This window comes from Aethina tumida, chromosome 4 (assembly GCF_024364675.1).
Source record: "Aethina tumida isolate Nest 87 chromosome 4, icAetTumi1.1, whole genome shotgun sequence".
Lineage (NCBI taxonomy): Eukaryota > Metazoa > Arthropoda > Insecta > Coleoptera > Nitidulidae > Aethina > Aethina tumida.
In genome coordinates this window covers 25,729,724-25,755,452 of record NC_065438.1, presented here as the reverse complement: position 1 = coordinate 25,755,452, position 25,729 = coordinate 25,729,724, and the positions used below count along the sequence as shown (strand labels likewise).

Sequence of the window (25,729 nt, the reverse complement as noted above, 5' to 3'; positions counted from 1 at the left end):
CAAAGTTATTTAAAAAATTGTATTATGTAAAGTATCAATAATTATTATTAAAATACAGTTACAGTATATTAAAGAAATAAAAATTTTAAGAATTTTAGAATTGTAAGTTTAATAAATTAAAATACATAGAATATTAAAAATTTTAAGGATATTGAAGTTTTAAAAATAAGTGGAATATTTTAAAATATTACACTTAAAAATGTAATTTGAGTAAAAATTATTTGCATGTGTAGTATATTAAAATTTAGGAATTCAAATAAAAAATATAGTCAAGATTTTTAAAAAATGTAAAATTAATAGAACAATAATACAAATTTTAATATATGGAGAAGGTTACATTATGCTAAAATTTCAATATATAAATATTTTTCGCATGTAAATTATCACATGTCACTTCAGAATAGATTTTTTTTTTTAAATATTACCCTCTCTGAAATATAGAAAAGACAGTAAAAATACCTCTAGAAACTACTGAAACTTACTTAAAATAAAAGTTATCAAAGTAGAATACAGATAATAAAATGCTAATATGGCTTTAAATAATTTAAGAGTAAAAATGAAGAATATAATAATGTTGTAGTTTACGATTTAATAATTTTATGAAAGATATAACGTATATTATAAAAATTATTAAAATATAAAAACAAATGCGTCTGGAAGAAATATCAAATAAAACAGGATTGATTAAAAATCAATATACCCTCCACGTATAAACGTCAAAATTAAAAACAAATAAGTAAGCAAAAACAAATCGCACGGCATACAGGACTGAAGGCGTGAAAGACAAATAGAAACCGAACAATCCGCCAAATTCCAGCCTCCCGACCGTTCATTTTTTTATTCTCTAATTAAATCGAACGGTACGAGGTGAACAATCGTGCCGCCAACTCGCAATCAATCCGATGCGAACAGAGCGGCCAGATTGGCCGGATTGATCTCTTTCAGTCGTCGCGGAAAATTGATCGAACCGGAGGATGATGGAAAGACGGACTGTGTGTGTGTGACTGTGTGCCCTGTGCGAATATCAACTTAGAAAATTTTGAAAGGTTAATAAACCTACCGCCCCGCCTCGGCCCTTCCCCCTGCCTCGTCTAGACTCTCCACGCAGAAAACTTCCGTCCCCGTACAGATTCTAAAACAAAACCAAAAGGAACAAATCAAAATAAAATCATAAAATCATAAAAACTACGGCATAGGAAAGAAAACGTGGCAATGTGAAATAGATGAACGGGGTTGGTAATTTATTTTATGCGACAGATGCACCGAATGTGTACTTACGCAAGTTTCACATGTTTGTTACGACAGTATTAAAGAATTTATAATTCAATTAACAATTAAATTTTTGTTAGACAAATGCACAGTATATTTTGCGGGCGCATCCGCCATTTTTTGAACAACGTAATCTCGTACATTTATTTCACATTGCTGTTAAAACCAAATTATACAATGAAACAAAATAAAACACATGCACTACATGAAACGTAAAATGATATTAAAACTTTATCGTTTTGTGATGATGGATTTGTTATCACTCGAATAAAAGCACGGTGAAATAATAAAAACATTATTACTCATAAAGTTTACTGTTTAGGATGTGTTAAGTGTTATGTGAAATTGTTGCTTGTATAGTATGATACAGTCAAGTATAATAAAGTCATTATTTTAATTATGGTGATATCCTGCAACGAAAAATTTTATAGCTACAACCCTTCGAATGGTGGTTGTCCATTAAATGGAAAGTAAGAGCTTGTAATACATTATCTATCCTTTATATTATTGTTTTAAAGTATGTTACAAAAACAAACTCATATTTATTATTTTCATGTTTATTGTAAAAAATATCATTAAAAATAAAATAAAATAATAATTAAAATTATTCCATACTAGTAATTGGAAGGCGATTATTTTTATCATGATTTTGTTTTATTTTTAATGTTCATTTTTGTTATATATTTAAAAACAATAGTAATATCTTTATTTTTGTTGTTGTCAGTATATGTTTTTTGTTCTTAGAATATATAAATTTTTGAATTGATAATGAATATTGGACGTTACAACTCGAAGGATTAATAATGAAATTTTTTCGTTGTAGGATAAGTCACTCTAAAATTATTTCCATAGTTATTGACGTAATTTGATTTTTTATGAATATAGTCAATAATTAATAATTTGATTATTCCATACAGTATGTGTCAAATTAGTTATCTTTAAATGTTACGAGTATTTCCAAGCTTAGGGTATCTATTTCTAATATTTATTAATAGTGAATTTTATTATTTAAATTCTTTTATTTTTAGTCTAATACTATATAATTTCTAATTTACATACTACAGTACACATCTTTAACAAATATATTATTAAAATTTTGAGATTTGTATAATTTTTTTAATACAAATGAAAACAATGATTTAATTTACTCAAAATCTCGGAAAAACGAAGCTTATGACATTACCTTAATATGTCTAAGAATAAAAAAATTATTATTTTCTATATGTTTCATAGATGACATTATTAAAAGTCATGAAATTTATCAAAAATATATTGCTATATCTTAAATTAATATATTAAAAATTATACATTTTTTAGAAACCATGACTTTTTCAATTATGTTTTTCATTTGAAAGAAAAATATATCTATATTTAAATAAGTGTATTATATAACATAAAAAATGTAGGTAGAATGTTTTCACTATTTGTTAAAAACAAGAATGAAATTTTAATAAAAAAAGAAGGAAGAATGAAAACAAAACCAAAAACACAGTTTACGAGATAATAACTAAATTCTCCTCATATTATAAAACCTCCCCACACACCGTTCGTGGTTTTATAATTAACATGTACGAATTAACATTAATTAGATAATCCCTCTTTTTTCCTTAAAAAACAACAAAAAACAAATTCATAAAACGTTTCACGAATCCCAAAGGCCCAGAAGCATAATAATAGTAACCCAACTGAAAATTCGCACTGGCCATGTAAATTTAAAACGTGCAAGTTATGGATCCGCATCTTCTTAGGGAAAAAAGTCACGTTCGCACATAAAAGGACTTATTAAAAAATTCAAGCGGTCCATCCATACCAGTGCAATGCTTGCACAAAAACAAAGATGGACAGAGCCGCGTGCAAGGGTTAACGACCTCGGGCTTACGCAATACTCACCCCTCGTGGATCTTTCTAGAAAACGTGCACTGTCATTGGCCAACGTGCACACGGTGGTTTTATGTGCGTTATTAAATTATTTTACATAATAGCGTTCATTTAGAAAAAAGCTTTGCCAATTCAATTATGAGTATACTGTTTCTCTCTATGTTGAATGTCTATTTTATTTGTGGTCATTTGTGTGAAAATAACAAATAAAAATATCATTTATATACCATATTTATATGGTTATAAAAATATTTTTTTATTTAATTTTATTAACAATATTTTTTATAGTTCTAAATTTGTCTTTAATTATTCATAAATTATTCTTTATTTTCTCTGTTTTTTGTTAAATTATTCAATGTAATGTATATACATTTATATCATAAATAAGTAAATTTTTTGTTAGTCATTATTGTATAATTATGTATACTATATGTATAATATTTATTAACAAGATTTTTTTTTAGATTTTAAATTTTTCTTATACTTAAATAAATTTCTGTATATTCATATAAAAAATTATTTTTTTATCAAAAATTATGTCAATTAAAAATAATTTTATGCTAATTGAAAATATAATATAATATTTTAATAATTGTATGATACCATAGATTCAAAATAACCCATGACATCACTTAAATAGTTTAATATTTATTTATTTTAATCTATTTGTAATTTTAGTTTAAAAATAGGTACTCTGTTTCAAATAGAATAAAACTACATCAATATTTACATAATTTAAGTGTAGAAATAGAACAGTTTGAATGAAGTTTACTCCAAAATAGTTATTATTGAAAGCTATAGATAATTGATATGATAATTTATTACTTTATTGATAATAATTTAATTAATCCACCTTAGAGCAAATTCTCGTGATTATTGTTTTTTTATTGAAACACCACGTTTATTTAGTCATTTTGGCTAAATTTTATCCTTCAAAAATTTAAAATTAAATGGCTGAATGCACTTCCAACGGACTATTGCACATAATAGGATTGCCAAGATTTCTTAATCCACCTATTGAGCCATTCCTAAATCCTTGTTCGGACTTTTTCATTCGTTCGTGAAATCCTCCGCAGAGATTAATTTCACGTCTCTTTTCCGTCTAATCCAATCTTTATTTTCATTGTAGATTTTATGCGACTTACTCTTACCGAACTCATAAATATCTCCGTCCAACAAACCGTTTGACCAAAACCATTGATCAAGCACGCGGTTGGTTAGTTGTGTTAAACTTTTTCGATGGTACTTCGGCAGCATCCCGAAATCCACTTACGGGGGAGATGAAATTTCAAGCCGGAGAGAATTTTTAGGTCCCGAGTGTGTGAATATATGCCATATTCGGTGCAAGCGGGTAGAAAACGGCTGTCTGTCTGTATATCCGGTACTACGGACCAGGTGTGTACTCTCAGGGCTGTCCAAACCCAACGGGTATTGTGGATTGGGCAAGAAAATAAACATTCTTTTTTATAACGATTTTATGTGTTTTATTTTACCACATTCGTTCATTTTGGAACCTTTGCAATATTTAAATTGTTAAATTTCATTACTAGTTTCTTCAAGTTTATTCAAGAAGTGTTATCAAAAAATTTAAGGAAACAAGAGCCAAAATCATATTTAATTTTAGTTTTTTATCTATTTCAATTAATTGTTAATAAAATGTTTTAAAAGTTCATCAATATTTCATAATTTGAACATGAAATTTAAGAAAATCAGAACAAAAATTAAAAACAAATGTAGTTTATTATTAATGACAACTAATTATAAACAAAATGGAACGTTTTGATACTTAAACTTTGATTTGCATTTAACATTTAAAAAATTCATCAACAATCAATCATGAGTACTTGAACATGAGTATAAAAATCAATAAATTAAATATTTATTATCTTTATATGTACTCTCCTTATATAATATGACCTTCTTCAGTAACACACATTTTTAACATTAACACGACAATATATTTTAAAACATCTATGTGCTTATAATTAACTGTAAGAGAAATAGTGAAAACCTTGGTCTTTTAGATCATAATAATAAAATAATAATGATAGACATAAAAATATCAATAATATTGGATGGCTACTGCAAATTAATGTCAATATGTAATTTGAACATGGTAATAACCTTCATAGTTACCATTGTGGTTGGAGATTGATTCATTTGTACAAAGGCAGTTGGACAGCCCTTAAGGGAAAACACGTGGTCCATAGATTGATGACAGCTGGCAAAAGCTCCACCCACAACCGGTGGTGCTCCGTTATATGCCATATATAAACATCAAATATAGACCAAACATAGATTCTACAATTTTAATAACACACATGATGATCGTACCGGTACTCATTCAATAGAGCTTGTTCCAGTTCACTTTTTTTTAAAGGTCCAGATGCTCCCGTATTTACATTGGACTAACTAGATCCCATTGTTTAAAAATGATAGGCTAAGCTTTGAATGTCTTCACGTTACGGGTTGCCAATATTCGTGACCATTTATCTGGAATAACTAAATTATTAGTTCTACGTTATTGAAGAATTAGTTACATTGAAATTTCCAGGTAAATAGTTGATCCAAAATCAATAAATAATGAAAAGGAAAAGATAAACGATTTCATTAAAATTTGATTAGAATTATTATATACAAGGAAACTTCCTTGTACGTCGAGATTATCTGGAAGAGTTAAGAAAAGGAACTAATAAATAAAAAATAAGGAGTATGATCGATGCGTATAAAATCATAAAGAAAGACACCCGAAGGATTATGCGTCGACCTTGACCATTGTTGTTGTTGATGTTGATTTTTTCGTGCGTCCTGACATTGATCTATTAGCGTGGGCGTAAATTTTAGGGGTAAGCCCCGACGGGGTCGAGTACATCGTACGTTGCACGTTATCCGAGGTAAGGGATCCTTTACCCATCCGTCAAAGGAGTTCGGCCCGGTCATCCCCCTCGATCGTTAGGACGACGGTCTGGCCGTCAGTACGGCTAGACGCTATCCAGACGTAGCTGGACGAGAGCGTTCCTTTTCCACTGTTGCCTCGGTTCGCACGGAGGGTCGTCCCCCCAAGGATAACGTTATCCTTTTTGCCACTTTCGGCCACATTTTGACACCGGCAAATCCTGCCGCAAAACGCCCGTGATAATGCCACGAACGCCAACAGACTGTTTTCCTTCCCCCTTTTTTAGATACTGGAACCTTTCTTATTCTACTTTGAAAAGTTATTTATCAAGAAAGTTCAAAGTTATCAGAATAAAAAGTTGCAAGGATATTAATGAAGTACTTAGTACCAACGATGACTAAAAATTTCTCTTTAACCCTCTATCTAATCCAATATTTGTTCTGGTTAATTGGATGTAACTAAAATTTTTCTTCTCTCTGTAACTAATTTTATTCCATGAGGTAGGATTTAAGTATTAAAAAAGTTTTGTATCATTAGTTATTTGTAAACTAATTTTAGAAAGTTTGTTACACAAATAGAATCGCCGAGCCAACATTCCATAAAAAGCATAAAACCGACGTCGAACCCAAATAAATAGCTGGTCAATGGGAGTATAAAAATACCGTCGAAAACCCCCAATAGTGGCCGACGTTCCTTCAATAATAGAACCGTAGCTCTAATAATAAATAGAGTCAACACGTGTCTTCCGTCTAAGAATAACCGATGTGTACGTCACACGAACGGATTCTCGAGTAACCCAAATAAAGGCGACCTTCGTGGTCCCCCAAAAAAAAAAAGACCGACGTCGGACCCGGCGAAGATGGAAAAGTGTGTGTGTGACAATCCCGTCGCGTGAATCCTTTCGCGTAAACACACCGAAATTTCCGGGGTACGACGGCCGGCACGGCAAAGTGGCAGGATCCCCCGGGGGGCGACCGGACCCTCGCAAGCACGTCGGGCACCCTTGCGACGTTGCCTAATTCGCCGCCGCGTCGGGTCCTGCGACGGGGGGGAAATCGGGGATTATCTGGGGAGGTGTTAACTAAACGGTGCGCTGGTTCCCGGTTATCCTTGAACTATCTCGACAAAGGACCGTCTCCTTGATTGATCTCAACGTATCCACGGTACATCTTATACGCACAACGCTTTGTGTTGAGCTAAACTTTTTCGGGTGAAGTAAACGTAAACAATTTTTTCGTTGATTAATAACTTCATTTCTTTGATGTTTCCTTTAACTATTGTTCGTCACATAAAAGTTGATCGGGAGGAGACACTTGCGAAAAATATGGCGAAGGTCGATCGAAATCTTATCAATATTGTAACACCCATGACGCCCACGTGTTTGAACACCTTATGTTATTTACAGATAGAAGCAGAAGTACGATTATTTACCTTAAAATATAAACACGTCTATTACGCAATTTTTTCGATGATAAGAGTTATTAATAGCATTCCCATTTTTATATTTGACCCACGAAAATTTGATCCCCATTTTAGGCCACAATAGAAGCACGACCGCATTAAAGGCTACTTTGGATTTGATTTCCATTGAGATGTTTTCAGAGAAGATTAAAATATCGAGGTTGCCCTGTGCGAAACAATCGAAACGGGTTTTATAAAGAAATCGCAGTCTGCTGAGCCCACTGTTTGGACTCGAAAAGAACGTACCGGGATAAAAGGAAATCGACGACGTACATGGAAAAGAGTCAAAATACTTCAAATGGATAAAGCACCACAGGAAATAAATGCACGATGTATAAATAGCCAGGTGTTCGCAATTATCATATTTAAATCGCTGAAATATCAAAGCCTATTTGCGTTTGAATGAATTTTTATGTTTTTTTTTTATCGCGTGAACAACAACCTTCGTCGCGAATCCATTAAAAACCCTCACCATTTATATAATATTTATCAAAATACCTGTAATTAAAAACTGTTAAGGCTTTGGACCTGAAGACACAGATTCCGGCGTATTCTCAGTGGGGAGTCCTTCGGATAGGATTGACCCTTGTCTTTTTTTAACCTGCCCCACTGAAATCCCCGAAGTATCGCCCCCACCCTCTTAAGCGTGCTGGGGCACGCGACTATATCGCAGGTGTCCACTTCCAAGAAGGGGTTAATCTTTGCCACAATCGGCCAAATTATCCCACTTTCCCCCGTTCTCCGGCGCCAGTGTCCTTGACCCTTGATTTGTTTTCAGTTTAATGCAACCACCACGATCACATGTTACACCCGACTCCTTTATTTTTGTCTTAAATTAAAGCCACATGATTCGGGACAGAAGAACAGATGGTGGGTGTCTAAGATAATGAAAACAATTAGATGAGAAGCATAAAATATAAACCAGTTGGGGATTAGACATAACAATTAGGAAACAAAAAATACTTCCTTATCGCCCACACGAAACCTGGCGAAAAGCCTCTGGGGGTTAACAAGATTACGGAAATTACAACTTTTTGCCAAAACGCTTTTGTTTGCATTGAATTTCTTACGACCAACGCGAGAAGTGTAGCTCAGAAGCCACGAGTAAATCGTTCCCATTCACGGCAAACATCATTCATACTGTCCATTTTGACACTCCAAACATAGAAAATCGATTGTTTTGTTTGGCTGTGGGCCGTGTGAATCGGGGATGACAAAGCGAAATTATTTATAGGCAGTACGAAATAAATGACTAATGTAGGCCTAGGGACAAAAACCCTGAACGTATGGCACGCACGGCCCCTTTGCGTTTTTAAATGTTGCAGCTGTTGCATTCGATAAGGTGGGCCATTAAACTCCTAGATCATGATCGGACTAATGCTCCGCCACGAAATGCTACAACACATTCATTTCGTTTAATTAGCTGAAATACGGTTTTTTTAATGGAAGTAGCAATCGGTCTACACGAACGTCACTCTCACCATGGAAGTTGCAGGATCAAATGTTCTTGTAAGAGACAAAGGAACAGACATTCATTAGTTTCAAGAGACAAGAAGATAAAACTTCAAATTTCGTTATAAATTATTAAAAGATTGTCGACAAATAAGTAATATTTAAATTTCCTAATTATAAGACCAATAATGATTCAATTAGTAAAAGAACTACTCCAATGTTGCCACGTTGTCAATTACAATAAAAGTAAAAATTTCAAATTTATTAAAGATCTTCTAATAATTAAAATTCTTTAATCTATAAATTATTCAGTAAGTTGTACTATTTACATGAAATAATAAAACCTACACATTTTTGAAAGATTCATCATTTTTAAGAGACAAGAGAATAAAAGTGGAAGTTAACAAAATTTCTGAACAGAATTTGATATGAATTATTTAAAACATTGTGAATAAATAAGTAAAATATAAATTTGCTAATTATAAGACCAACAATGATTAAATTAGTAAAAGAAATACTCCAATGTTGCCACGTTGTCAATTACAATAAAGGTAAAAATTTTAAATTAAAAATAATAAATTAGAATAAATTTAAATTCAGTTAATACCATTTATGTGAAGCAAAAAAAATTATATATTTTTGATACATTCTTGTAAAATTCGCCATTTTCGAGAGGGAAGAGAACAAAACTTTCTAGAATTTGTTCCAACAAAACTGACAATTAGAATAAAGGTTTAAATTTGTTCTTTTAATAAATTCAAATACTACAGATACTAATCTATAAGTTAAGTAAGTACGGTGACATAAAATAATAAAACATGTTACATTCTCACCAGACGAAAGAAATAAATCTAAATATTATTAATCTTGATGGAAACAAAAAAGCTTAACGGAAAAAAAAACGTGTGCAACTGCACAAAAAAACCATAAATTATAATATAAATACGGATGTTCGGATAATTCGATCCTTGGATAAGTAGAGCGGTTAATGGACAAAGGACCCAGGTGTGAATTCAGGTCAGAAAGACCTTTTCAATTCACCACGTGATGATGGCACTAACGGTGTGTCACAAAAAGGTTGTATTTTTCAAGGATTACTGAAACCGATATTGATTCTTTTAAAAATAAACCAGTAGCAGCTAATGAAAAATCATTTTTCGTCAAAACTGACCTAGGTGAAGGGTGTTTTCCTTTGTAAAACCATTCTCCCTCCCCTGCCGACAGATTGTTGCACATTCAAATTAGGTCAAAACCCTTTTTAAACAAAATAATCGGCACCCCGGGAGATATTGACTTCATCGGTTTGCAGTTGGGGTAATCACCCCTTGCACGAAGTCGCGTTAGGTGTAGAGATATGCGAGATTTTCAGCAGGTAGGGCCCCCCCTGTTCGCGACAAATTTGGGGGAAAGACTTAATGCATGCAGACCAAGGGGGAGAGTAACAAGTTGATGGCTCGCCCTCCACTAACCTGCGATAACAATGTTGTGCATAAGGTGGTTTCTTTATTTTGTCGGACCCTTCGCCCACGTTTAGCGTTTTATAAACGGGGCACTTGTGAAAAACACCAAAAGCAAATTGTTTCTACTTGTGCTACGTACGTGATTTGATTGGGTGATTACCGTAATTTAGTATAAATTACTTTAAATTCGATATAATTGTTCATATCCGGCTGGCGGACTGAATCAGTGTGCTAGGATGGAACTTTCTTTCGAGCTGAACAAAAATGAAGCAAATCGATTAGCGACATGGCAATTTTTGTATTTAGAGCATTATATAATCTGTACGGTGAGAATATAACCAACAAAGGAAGTACTCAGTCGGATGCAAGTTCAACTTTGTTAGATTTAACAATCTATTTCCTAAATTAAACTGCTCGGCTACTTAAAACGACATATTGTTGTTTGCCACTGGAGTTATATGAATAAATCAACAACATAATGTGTGCAATATTTTTTAATGAGTTCAACGAGTCGCTTTGTTTCAGACTGCTTGCAGAATCGTACCGGCCGATTTAAAGTTTTAAATCGGACCGTCGTAACAATTGTGATGCATCGTGAGCCTTGTATCATGTAACGAAAAGTACATTATGTATATTTAACCCCATTGTTACCATTTTTCCCACGTAAATCCTAATTCGCAGGCCGCGCATTCGTAACGCGTACATCAAAAAAATATATAAATTCCGTAAACGGGTGCGTAACACGGATTTTTAATTAAAAATAATACGACCGTCCGCAGTCCGGTGCAATATTAAAAAGCATAAATAACGTTCGTTAATTTGACTCGGCGGCCATGGCAACTAATTACGAAAAAAAAAACACTGTATCACATAAATTAAATTTTGAACCGGAAATATGACGTAGTAGTAGGGATGCAGGGGGTTGGTTTGGTGGTATGCGACCGAGTGTGTGCCAGTACATGTGTGTAATGTGAATACACCTAGAGCGGATGCAGACACATATGCTTAGAAGTAATATCCGGTCACCTATGACCGAGACACTGAATATTACGTAAAACACGGCAAAAAATATCAGACCGCGTTTACGTTACACGTAGAAAAACGCAAATACAGAGCGAATAATGGCACTGAAACAAATATTAAATGTTTCAAATAACTATAATTTAATTGTCAAATATTTTTTTTTTTCAATATCACATCAATAGTAAGGATTTACTTAATAATTTAAATTTATTAGATTTTTAATAAATACGAAATTCTGACAACATCAGAGAATTTCTTTCTAATAATTGTGACATTCAAAAATGTTATATATAATAAAATATTTATTTGTACACTGTTTTTTTAATATTTAAATAATCAATCGTCTTCAGAAAAACTATTTATAGTCTTAATATATTCTCCCGGTGAATCTTACAAGTACATTTTAATAAATTTGAAATTTTGACCTTCATTCTAATTGACAAAGTGGCAACATCAGAATATTTCTTTTTACTAATTGAGTCATTCATACGTTTTATAATTAGTGATATTTTATTTATTTACACACAGTTTCACAACTTGGAATAAGTCTTGTTCAAAAATACTAGAAGCTTGTAATATCTTATCTCTTGAAAATGGTAAATCTTATAAGAATATGTAAAAAATATGTTATATTATTTTATGTTACTTATGAGAATTGTACAGAATGGACAATTTATAGATTCACACACACAGGAATATGTAGGTATTACAAATATAGGTATTTAAACAATGGACATGAAAGCTTTAACTTTTACAGACGCTTTATAATATCATGTTAATAGTACATTGAATAATATATAAATTAATACTTTAAATTAAAAGTATTTTAATTTATTAGATCTTTGAAATTTGAAATTTTCACTTTTATTGTAATGACAACGTGGCAACATCGGAGTATTTCTTTTACAAATTGAATTATTCGTAGGTTTTATAATTATGAATATTTTATTTTATTTTTTTTTTTGTAGACATTTTTTCTTTTAATTTGGAATAAATTCTGTTTAAAAGTATAAGTTTTATTCTTTCAAGTTAATACAGAAATATTGAATAAGTAAATTAACACTTACTTACTTACTAATTTAAAGTATTTTAATTTACTATAAGATTTTTAACAAATATGAAATTTCGACTTTTATTGTAATTGACAACGTGGCAACATCAAAGTAAATCTTTTACTAAACGAGTCATTCGTATGTTTTATAATTAGGAATTTTATATTTTATATATTTGTAAATAGTTTTTTTAATTTGTGATAAACCCCGTTCAGAAATTTTAGGAATCAGAGGTTTTTTTTGTCTATTGAAAATAGTGAATCTTACAAGTATGTGTAATACATTAATGTTTTATTATTTCATGTTAATAATACAGACTAAATGAATAATTTATAAATTTTTAACAAATTTGAAATTTAGACTTTTATTATAATTGACATGACAACATCAAAGTATTTCTTTTACTAATTGAGTCATAATTTAAAATTTTATATTTTATTTATTTGTAGACAGTTTTTTATAATTTGGAATAAATCCTGTTCAGAAATTGTAAGAACCTGAAGCTTTATTCTCTTGTCTATTGAAAATAGTGAATCATACAAGAATGTGGAATATATGTTTTACTACTTCATGTCAACGGTACAGACTTACTGAATAATATATATAAAATTTGAAATTTTGAGCTTTATTCTAATTGACAACGTGGTAATATCAGAATACTTTTTCTTAATAACTGACTGAGTGTATCATAGATTTTATAGTTAATAATTGTATATTTCACCTATTTGATCAGTTTTTTAATATTGGACTGAGTCGTGTTTAGAAAACTGAAAGTTTGTAATTTTATTCTCGTTTTTCTTTAAATTGGTGAAACTTACCCGTGTTCAAAAAAGCGTATTTCGGATCAATTTGGTTTAAATTAAATCGTATAAATTGCCGGAAAATTCTCCAAAAAATAACTTATTCGCAATTTAAAGAAAGAATTAGATTGCTCCAGGTTTGGCGTTCAAATTTAAAATTGGCGGTGCATGAAATTGCGTGTTTCGTCTTGAAAACAAGGTCCATGTCACGACTGTACCTAAATCGGAGGATCGTTAAAAACCGGAGAAAAACGTATCCTAAAAACATGCGTCTCCTAGACCGGGGCAGCATGAATCATAGACGCGTTAAGTGCATAGCCGGTAAATTTGGCAACATTTGGCATTTGGCATGTTCGGGGATTGATTTTTTCGCTGCGTGGCTGATGCTTGGTCGTCGGTCGCCATCCCCCTCGTACCCCGCCCCGCGTTCACCAACCCCGGGGGTTGGTTGCTTGTTGAAGTAAGTGCGACGCGAAACGTGGCGGGGCTGGAGGGGGCTTACGAACGATTCTGGTGTGAGTCATCGTTGCTGCACTCGGCGCTACCACTCCTATCGATCGGATTTCGGCAGCGGATGGAACGCAAGGCTCCATGTCCTTTTGCTTTCACTTCTTGACCTTGCAGGACTTTCATTGTGTGCAAGACCATCTACCTTTGGGGCAGATCAAAAAGTTCTTGATCTTTCACCAATTCAGACATTTTTGACTACCAAATCCCTGAATGAATCGTCCCCTTTACATTTTTAGAAATATCTCATCATCCCTTATATTATCTCATATAATTTGTAACAAAAACAAGCTACTACCAATTTACCAAACTCCAAAGAAACAATTTAATATTTTGCTAATACGATGTCTTAAACGAAAGTAAATAAATAGACAATTAATAATATAAACAGCTTTTATAGCTGGTGTAGACGTGGCAACACCGACCGCCTGTGCAATAAAGGACCGAGAGCCCGTTCAGCAGGAACCGACGGCATTATCGGACGCTTGACGACGTCGCCGACGACCGATGATGTTCCTAGACGCCGTCCGTAATGTGTTTTGTTGAGACCGAGGGCGATCTCCCACCGCTCGGGTCCGACGTCGTTTCTTTCTTTATTTTTTTTTTTCTTTGCAGTGCTTTCGCACGCAGACGTTCCGGGGTAAATGCAACCACTCAGTTCCGTAAACATGCGATCCTTATTTTAGAAATGCACGGTTATAATGGATCCGTTTCGTTTATTTTTGTACTCCGGTACGGAATTGTTCAATTGGGATTTTCGCATGTCTGTGTTTATATTTTGATATAAATAGTGTAAATATGTATGTAAATACAATTCTAACAAAAATTTGTATAAAATCTGGTTTACATATGTAATAGTATTTGTTGCAGACAGAAAAGGCAAAACTTAAATATTATTTATGCATATTTTTATTTTTAACTAAAAGAAAAAATAAATTGATTTTTTTTAATTAAGATTTTGTGTATTAAATGGATAATAAATTAAAAGGTTAAAATTATAAAAATTAATAAAATTATCATTAATATATTTTATATATTTTTAAAATGTGATTCTTTTTATGGTAAAATTTAAATATTACTTATTTATATATTTAAACTCAATTTAAAGCATAAATTAAACGGTTTTCTGTATTTTTTTCATAAACTAGCACAGTTAAAATATCGATATTAATTTAATAAAAATTAAAAAAAACTTACATTAAATATATTTTTTAAATTATTAATTTTTTTAATAAAATATTTAATGTGTAGAAATGTTTTTACATTTAATATACAGGATAAAATAAATTATGTTTATTGAAAATGTTTTATATATTTAAAAAATAATGATAATATAATTAGAAATAAAGATAATTTAAATAATTAATGATATAAAAATATATAAAATTTTGATTGATATTTTTAATGAGTTTCATAAATTATTTTATAAAAAAAGGTGAAAAATTAATATTATTTATTTATATTTTTAAATGAAATTTAAAATATAAAATAAATTAATTTTTTATTAAACAGGTATACTTAAAATTTTAATAAAAATAACGTAGAAAATTAAATTTTTTATGATAATTTGTTTTTTTGTACAAAACTCAAGACAAAATATTAATAAAATTAATTTATATTCTTAAATTAAATTTAATGTATAAAATAAATTATTTTTTATTAAAACTGTTTTTTATTAATGTTTCAAAGATGTAATTAAATTCCGATATAAATTAAGTAAAAAATTAAAAGTTGAAAATTATAAAAATTAATAAAACTACATATTCATTTCGATTATTAATTTTTTTATAAATTTTTTTATAACAGTTAGGGATACTGGATAAAATTGAAAGCAAAAAATTAATATTATATATTCTTCAATTAAATTCAAAGTATAAAATAAAATATTTTTTATTAAAACAGTTTTTTTGTTAATTTTTCAAAGAGATAATTAATTACCAATACAAATTAAGTAGAAATTTAAAAGATTAAAGTTATGAAAGTTAAAAAAATTACATATTTAATTCGATTATTAATATTTTCATAAATTGTATTCTTTTTATAACAATTAATATCATTGTACAAAACTAAATTATTATTATTTATTAATATTTTTAAATTAAATTTAAAGTTAAATTATTTAAAAAAATGACTTAAATACATAATAATTAAATTCTTAATATCATTGAATTTATTTTTATGATAATGAAGTATTTATTTCAGACAAACTAAATGCAAAAGTTAAAAATTATTTATTTATATTTATAAATTTTATTATTATATAAAAAATAAATATATAAAAATATAAATAAAGAAGAGTTTTTTATCAATTTTTCAAAAATAGATATAAATAAATAAATTAAGTAGAAAAAAGTAAATGGAAAAATTAAAATTATAAAAATTAATAAAAATGTGTTACTTTATAAATAATTTTAAAATATATTTATAAATAATTATTATTTATTTATTATTAATATTTATAATCATATAAAAAATAAATTATTTTTTATTAAAAAAGGTTTTTTTGATTATTTTTTTTTAAAGTGTAATAATTAATAACAACATAGATGTATGTAATGTATAATATTATTTTTTTAATTTCATTGCATTAAAAAAATGAAAATTTGGGGGTAAAAATTAAATATTATTATTATTAAAATTTTATTTAAATAATAATTTAAATTTATTGAACAAGCTAAAGAGTTATAAAAACCAATAAAATAAATAAAGTACCATTATGAGTATTCAAATAAAATAAAAAAAAATCAGAATTTAACAATTGTTAAAATAAAATTGTGATTTGCCCATGATTCTACTTTATATTTAAATACATATATTGACAAAGAAATAAATGCAAACACGCATCGATGTGTAAATAACGACGTGAACTAAATATGCGGTGAGAATAAAATATGTCCCATAAAACAAGATCCGCGAAGCAGAGATGAATTTGCAATAAAATAAATTTATCTCGTGAAGGAGCGAAATTTTCTACATCGACGGACAATCAATAGCTATCAGCTCCCATTTGAACCGTGCGAGATGCTGTAAATCGTCGACAAATGGATTCGGGCCCCGAGGCAGCCTCCAAAAAACCAAAAAATCACCGAATAATAGAAAAGTAAATAAGATATATAAATCAATTGGAGAGAGAAAGAAATGTGTGTGCATTATCAAAATGTGTTCGCAGACATCTGTCCCGATGTGCCGTAGCACGCGACAAGATTCCTTTATCTGGCGCGATTGTTGTTTCATCTGCTCGGCTTTTTGTTCCATTCATACACACAACACATCCATCAACAACAAATGTCTCGGCATAATGCGACACAGCGACATGTTTCGGCTTCTGCGGGAAAAAAAACTTTTTTTTTTTGAATCCTGATTTCCTTATGAATAATTTAATAACGCAACTTTCGGAGGTCGGGTCGGCCGTTCCGCGAGCTTCGTTCCCGAAAAATGTGCCGCGTTTTGGTTTTCCAAAAGCGACGACGAAATTTAAATCCACAGTGGGAACGGTGGCTCCGGCGCGGGGGCTTTCGGTTACGGACGTCCGTCAGTTTTTATTGGAGTAAAATCGATACATTTTAATTTACAATGGACGTATGTCGGTTGCACGGATGTAAACAAATGCCAGGTGCAAACGTTAAAAAGAATTACCTCATGACATGACAACAACGTCTACATTTGATCGGCCGTTTTTTAAATGAAACGCTGCCGCAATAAAATAACAAATCGAATTGTGCACGGCGAACCGATTCGGTTGCGTTCTCGTTAGCCGGGCTTAATTAACATTTTAATTCGAGACGGATCTCGAGTCGAGATTGCGGATAATATCCAGTTTTCAGGAGGGTCTCCACAACGACTCGTTAATCGTACACCAAGGTACGGACTGTTACTTTAAAAATCAGCAAGTGTCGGGTTCTTCGGGGGTAGTACATTGAAGTCAGCAATTCTCGTATTGATTTTTTGTCTACGGGTCTTATTATGACTCATGCGGAGGAATATGTTTACTTACTCATGGAGATTTACCAGGACTAAATGGAAAGTACGAAAGTGTGCCCTTTAATCGGATCGAAACGAAAATTTATGATGCATATCATCATTTTATGATTAATAGAATACACAATTTTTGGTGACAAATATTTTAAATTCAAATGTACTATATTTTGTTTTAGAATATTAATTTATTTTTAGATATTATTTTATTATTATTAATTTTATTTTTATTAATTAATTTATATATTATATAAAATTATTCTTTTTGTTTTTTTTATTTTTTTACCAAAAACGAATTTTTCAAAAATTGTTGATGAGTCAGTCTATAAAATAGAATTATTTTCTTTTACTTTAACTAGTATAATTTAAATTTAAAATAATATTCAAATCAACATATTTTTTACGGAGAATAATCATTTAAAAAATATATATTAATAACTAATTATAAGTAACAATAGGTTTTTGCCAAAAAATTTTTTGAAGAAATTGTAAAATAAATTATAAACTATTAATTGTAAACTTATAATTTTATTTTATAAAGAATAAATTTATTTAAAATATATTAGACTGATAGTTAAAATTAATTAGAAAAATATCAACTTTTGAAAAAACTAAGTATATAAAAATCTAAGTATAAACTTAGATATTATATTATTAAGTAAAATACTAATTTTTGAAGAAATTATCTTATAAAATATATTTTTTTAAATTTTACGTAGATTTAATAAGATAAGTTTTTTTAATATTTCATAAAGAATCATTAATTATAATTTTATTTTATAAATAAATAATATATTTATTTATTTTTACGTATATTTAATACTATTTTTTCCCTTTTATTTATACTTAATTACAATTTAAGTTTAAAATAATATACAACTCAATATAAATTTGTCTAACTATGAATATATAATATTATTTTATAGAGAATGATATGTATATATATATAGATATAAATATATGTTAAATATAGAATAAATATTTTTCTTACACTTAATTACGATTTGTGTTTATAATAATACAGAAATGCTTATATATAAACTTATATTATTTTATGGAAAATTATTTATTTATGATATTTAATTTTAAATAAAAATATATATATCATTTTACTTGATCTTAATTACGATTTAAGTTCAAAATAATATTCAAACCAATATAAATATATCTAAATATGAATTTATAATTTTATTTTATGGAGAATAATTTTTACTTGAAATCAAAATTAAATAAAAATAATTTTTTAATAAAAATATTAATTTTTGAAGAAATTATCTTACGTACTTTTACGTATATTTAATATGATTTATGTTTATGATCATATTTAATTAAATACAGAAATGTTTAAATATACACTATTAATATTATTTTATGGAGAATAATTAAAAAAATATAATACTGATATTCAATTTAAAATAAAAATATATTTTTGCAATATATACTAATTATTTCCTTTTACTTAATAATATTTAACTCAATACAGAAAAAAAAATTTAAGTAATTATTTATAAATAAAAATATGCCCTTTTGTGGTACGTATCACATGAATATAAATTATAAGTTGAACAACTATATTTAGTATTACTAAGTAAATAATTAATAAAACGGATAATTTTATAGAAGTTCTAAATAGTATTCAACGCAGCATAAAAACTTAAAAACCCTTACTACATTCAACGGTACATTGACATCTATAAATTTTAATAACAACATCATTGATTGATCTAGTTAACGAACGTAAGTAATTAAAAATTAAATGGAATTGGTTTGCACCAAATGAGCTGCTGATACAAAAAGAAAAACTATTTTAATTTTTGTAGTCTCGCGTAACATATGCCATATTATATGTTAAAACCAGGTAGTAATGTGCCCAAACGAACAGCTGCCTCAGTAGAATAAAGTTTTGCCAGCTGTTGGTTGCACAGCGGACCGTACCAATGAAGTACTGAAACCGTTTGACAGTTTTATGTATTGCCTAGACCAGTATTCGACTGGTCGCCTGTCCTTAGACACATAATAGCGAAAATATATTTTTAAAGAACTTACACGACACAATAGGGCCTAGATCATACTGATTATAAATTATTTCGGCGGTAATTTTTTTTCCAAGTCCGTTTTGCCTATATTTTACAACCAAGTCCATGTGGGTACCTTGATTACATGTTTGTCTGAGATCCAATTTGAAAATTTTGATTATGAACACAAAGACAGGGTAATTAAGTTATTACCCGAGTTTAAATTGTTGTATCCTGTTACAATATAACCGAATAAACTTTATGAATATTTATTTAATAATTCCCCGATAAATGTAAATTAACCGACGTACTATAATTCAAAAAGCTGCCTTGTCATCTTAACATATCTCATTCATGGAAGACAAATTATTTATAAATTAATCCGGTTCCTTTAGATTCAATCTACGACGAAAACAATGAATCTCCCCCTTTTCACTGAACATCCCGCAATACCTCAAATAGATAAGTACTAGTCCTAGACCTGTTTTCGCTATTTAAATAAATTCAAGATCGTATGCAAGATCACACGCATTGATGCTGGGAAAATGCATATTCAAAGGTCCGTTACAAACTGGATCAACGGATGGAAATATCAAAAAACCTGATGACCAAGGTGGGCTATTAATCAACGCAACTTTTCTCATTCTCCCAGTTTTCCAAGATGGATGACTTCTGTTATAATGGTAAAATGTGAGTTGATCACTCTTTTGTTTTGAAGAAAATTAATTTGGTTTCTAAATTTTATCTAGTTTTAATGAAAATTCATAATTGGAAAATGGAAGGTAAATCAATAATGTTATTTCATGATAATTAATTTAATATAAAGATTAAAATGTCAAATTTATAATAGGGTGACAATGAAAATTGTTGAATCTTTGAACTTTGAGTTTTTGTCCAATATCAACAGTTTTATTCTGAAAAAGATTAAAAACTAGATAAGATGAGACAAAATGGTGACATTTTTGAAAATGAACTGTTGCTGGTGAAACTGGAAAAACTGTTTTAAACCCCCGCTAATAAGTGAAACAACACATTTTAACACAATTTAAAATACATTAAATATCTGCTTATTGTTGAAGGTATTATCTACCACATGCAAACTACATTTCAGAAATCTTAAAAACTAATCAATTTTTATGAAGAAATACTTCAAAGGTATAGTACTAAATAAAAAAGTAAATTAACATAGTTAAAAATAAATAAAAATTGATAAGTTCTTTAAAAAATAGTGGAATTGGTGTTTGAATCGACTAACCTTCTTCTCGGTGAGTTTCTCGCATCTCCGCTGCTTGCAGATCTGGTGGCTCTTGTCGTTCCTGCAAGGGGCACAATCACCACAATTGTCCTTTCTCTGGCAACCGATGCATTCGCCGCACCGTTTGCGCTTCTTTTTGACCTGCTTGTCGACAGATCCACCGCTAATATCGTCCATGTCCACGGAATTGGAGTTGATCGAGTGGTGGGTCTTGAACCCGGCCGTACTAGACACTGCCGCGACCTGTCCGGAATTTTCCGAGCCGATTTCCATGTTACTGGATGCCCCGTCACTTTCCGCGGAACTTTCTAGACTAGATGCACGGATTTTCCTCCGTTCCTTCTTGCGGAAGTCGTTACGTGTCGGCGAGTTCAGCTGGTTCAGGCTGATGCCGTTCTTCTTCTCGATGCCGTTGTACAGGCCGTTGTCCAGGTTGGCCATCGTGTTTTGGAACTGAGATGGATGAAGACCGACATTGGTAAGTTTGATATCGGGTTCGGATTTTAATACTGTTACCACTGTTGGTGAGGAGATCAATTGATTGTTTTGTATGATAGCACCGTTCTGAGCTGGGAAGATGCTCGCCGGATGGATGGAGTTGTTCAAGGTGGCGATGTTGGCAGTGGGATGCGAGTAAAGTTGTATGTGCCTTTCGTCCAAGAACTGCTGTTGTATCGATGGTATTTCACGAGCCTGGATGGGAGCCGGTACAAGAGGATAGCTTCTCGGGTTAACAGCACTTAAGGTGTGGAAGTTGGAGTTTAAGGTTGTTAAACTGTGACTTCCTGGACTAGATGATGAATTTGGTGAGACGGGTGTGAGATTCGTAAGTGTTGTCAGCGTTGGTTCACTGGTCGTCACTGGATCACTGAACGTTTGGAATTGGGATTGGAATGAGGGTAACTTCGACAAACCGTTTTGTTGCGAAAAAGTGTCTGTAAATGTCGCGGGCGTTGTGGCGGTAAAGGCGGACGTCGAGTCGACCGTTTTGGATTCCCAAGGCCTGTACTGAGGTTGCGACGATATGATCGACATACCGTTTTCAGTACGCTCCAAGAGACGCGTTTCGCCATAGTAGTCCCAATTTGATATGTCTAGAAGGCGCGTATCACTGAACAATCGTTCCGAAACCGAACCGAACGCTCCATTTGGATCCATGTCTGCCGAGAACGTGGAAAAGGGAGGTAGATTGGCACCCGGTGGTGCATCCTGCACCGTCGAACTGGGCGTCGCCGGCGTCGGCGGGTACGACGGAGTCAAGGTGGTGTAAGCCACGTTCAACCCGTCGGGATCTTGGCTCAGGGTCTCACTCATTTTCGTATTAACATTATCACTAACTTAAAATATCCATGCTGTTGCTTGGGGATGGGTCTTCGATCAACTAGCAAAATAATTTTGTTATTGTCATTCGGCTTCCTGAATATCGCTGAGATGAGGTCTGGTGAAGTTATCTATTTGTACTGTTTAGATTTGTACTGTCATGTTTCATATAAAAATACTATTCTCACTTGTACATTATAAAAATAATATCTGAAACAGAGGAGAGGACGACATTAGGTACAAAGATCATTCAGCATCATTCAAAACAATCTTCAACAACTGTAACAAAGTGTACGTGACTATATTGACTTTCGTGAATCGAATATCATGCTTTATTGTTACCATTTACCCCCTTTAACTGAAAACTGGTTTGTGTACCAAAAAAAAAAAAGGTTTTTATCATCACGTTAGCAGAAATGAAAGGTACCCGATTTGTGTGCCCACCAGTAAATATTAAAGAAGTTGGAATGGAAAAATAGCTTCAAGCCTTGTGACAGTTAAAGGAAGAGCTGTCATCGATGTCGGTGCAAATTGAGAGGTAGCTCTCGCTACGTGTATCCGATGTAAAGTTCGATTCTGATCCTCGGGACACGGGGGACTGCAAACGCACAGGAACCACGTAATATCGCTCGCGCCAAACGCGACCGTGACCTCGCTATGCTGTAGGAAATGCGCTGAGGCGCGCAAGCGCTCCGCGCACTTTTGCTGTTCCTCACAGCCCCGAGCGAGCTTTTCTGTGACGTACGTTCTGCGCTTTTTACTGCGTCACAATTTCAGAAGCTACAATTTATAAACAACTTATTTGTCTTGCTCGTGTTTTCCCCATGCCACGGCCGCTTGTTTTTCTTTGATCGCCATTCGTAAATATGATTTGGCATTGAAGCTTTGGTGGATTATCGAAATCGTATAGGAACGTTTGTTGGGTAGATAAATTTGAAACTTGCCGAAGACGATGATGTTGATCTTGGAAATTTGATATTTAATCTGGCAACCAATCAATCTGCGGAAATATTTGATGATTGAAATTTTAATGATGTTCAATAACAAATTTACAACATATATTAAACATGTGTACATGAAAAATGTACAAAAAACAAGTTTTTATCTTGTTTTGCTTGATAAAATTAAAATATTTATTTTAAGTTGATTTAATACTTAAAATTACACTTTTATTAGTAAAAAAAAAAATTAAAAAACTTCAAATTAGTCACAAAAACTAAATTTTTTAATATTTACTTTATTGAATTAAGTTGTAAAACCATTTTTGTTCACAGTGAACACAGTGAATAAATTTGTTATTGGCAATAAATCAAGGCTATTTTAAATTTCAAAATTTAAGTTTAAAATACCAAATTTGCTGCTGCGACTAAAGAGAAAGCTTTTAAAAAATGTTTAATCACGAATAGAATTTTATTGGATGGCGAAAATTGAGGCAAACAACGGGAACACGGCGTTTGAAAGTGAAAGGACAATTTCAAGACGCATGCGTTGCAATCTTGGTCGATCCCAGGACGCTGGAAGTGCAAGTTTTTTGTTTGTCAATAAAAAAAATTTAAAAATTAATTTGGGAACGATTCGCCGAAGCAATACGGCAGTAGGAAAATGACAACTCGTTTATCGTGCAAGAGCTTCGGTTGCCAGTCAACGGTCAGCCGGAAAATGTGTCTTCCGACGTTTTCGCATGCAACTTTACGGAATAAATCGTTAGAACTGCCACGGCAACGAAAACATTTTTTTCTTAACCGTGTTAACAACAAGTTTTGTTGTTGTTGTCGTCGTTAACATACATCAGCACACACAAAATGCGACATGAGTAAATTTTTCGCAAAAAACAGCGTTGACAGCGTTTATTTTAATTAAATAATATAATTATAATTTGTTACCAGTGTCGTGAAAAGATTGTCGTATGTAACCGGTGGTTGTCAAATAATAAACACTGACCATGTGTAAATAAAAAAATCCAAGCACACACACCAACTAGCACGCACGATGTGATTTCAACTAACGACGCTACGCATTCTGTTTGAAAGCTTTTCAGTGAGCGCGCCGCGCCACACATCTGTCTCTCCTTTGCACCAATCACAAGCTCCAAGCAAAAAGCTATCGGTCGCTTTCGACGCACGAATCGCCTCAATGAATTGCGAATAGTTTTCCTACATTTCCCGCTACATCAACAAACAGGTCTGCATGGCTACGAAACGATCACTTTTTCTACAATTTTATTTATTTATATTATTATTTATACATAATGAAAAATTGGTACAATTAATAAAAAATAAGCGTCGGTTACAGCACATGTTCAGAAAGCCTTCGGTGATCATTTTTTCTTGTAAGATTATTTAGACTAAGTACATCGGATATAAAAGTGGTATTGATTAGATATATATAAAAAGAAATGGATATAATTAATGCAACTGGAATATCAAACTAATTTTTAGGGTCTTAATAATCCTATTACACGACCCTAGGTAGAAAATAATAGAAACTTGAATAAAAGAGGTTTCTGTTGGGACTTTTCAAATGCAAATTTTAAGAGATGCACAAATTGCATAATTTTCTTTTCAAGATGGTCGTTCTTAAGTAGTATAAGAAAAATTTTATTATTTATTTTTGTAATTCTACTCACATTTAAGTGTTAAAATGTTATATTCTAATATATAATAAATAAGTTTGACAGCTAAGTTTCTGCACTGTTTCTATATAATAAGAAAATACGAAATATTTTTAACCTAATTAATTTCGTACATATTTTCTATATATTAAATAATTATAAAATATGATTAAAAATTACTTATTTGATTAATTGTGTTTATTGATTGGTAAAACAAAGAAATAATTTTAATGTTCTTTTAATTTTATCAGAATGTATAAGATAATATAATTCATATAGATATATTTGTATTAGAAAATAACTACTACTATTTGTTTTGTAAATTGATTACAGTAGTTATACAGAAAATTTTCCACTTTTACTGCTGAATAAATTTGAAATTTATTTTAATCATTTTTTACTTTCGTGTTATTTAAAATATATGTTCCATTTGTTCCATCAAGTCTAGAAACATTTTTTTTTTTTAATTTTTTCATTAAGACATTCTTTTATAACCCAGAATTGCGTTAATGTGTAATTTTTAATTAAACATTTAAATAAATATTCACCCTTTTCATATTAATAAGTTGAATAAAATTTAGACATTTAATAGACATTACCTAATTTAATTCTAGTGTTTCCATATTTTCCATTTATATTAGTTAGCATCAAATACTTATAAATTGTTGTAAACAATGGAATGGAAATTTGCTATAATTATTGCTTTACTTCTGTGGTATTTAAAAATATATTTTCTATTTTATAAATTAAGATAA

At 30.8% G+C, this 25,729-nt stretch overlaps 1 protein-coding gene across 3 annotated transcripts in view; it reads right to left on the bottom strand.

The window, feature by feature from the left end:
• The window catches only part of LOC109596041 (DNA N6-methyl adenine demethylase), a 35,438-nt gene extending 11,086 nt beyond the window's left edge, over positions 1-24,352 (bottom strand). For 2 of the 3 annotated variants that reach the window (XM_049966643.1, XM_049966645.1), the window contains exons 1-3: positions 24,305-24,352; positions 21,044-22,573; positions 1,061-1,132 (exon numbers count right to left, since the gene is read on the bottom strand). In XM_049966643.1, the coding sequence (XP_049822600.1) occupies positions 1,061-1,132; positions 21,044-22,357 (1,386 nt within the window). In that variant the 5' untranslated portion in view covers positions 22,358-22,573; positions 24,305-24,352. Of the gene's footprint in view, positions 1-1,060; positions 1,133-21,043; positions 22,574-24,246; positions 24,260-24,304 lie in introns of those variants that run through there. The other variant, XM_049966644.1, reaches the window with a different exon arrangement.
• Between the last annotated feature and the right edge of the window lie 1,377 nt (positions 24,353-25,729).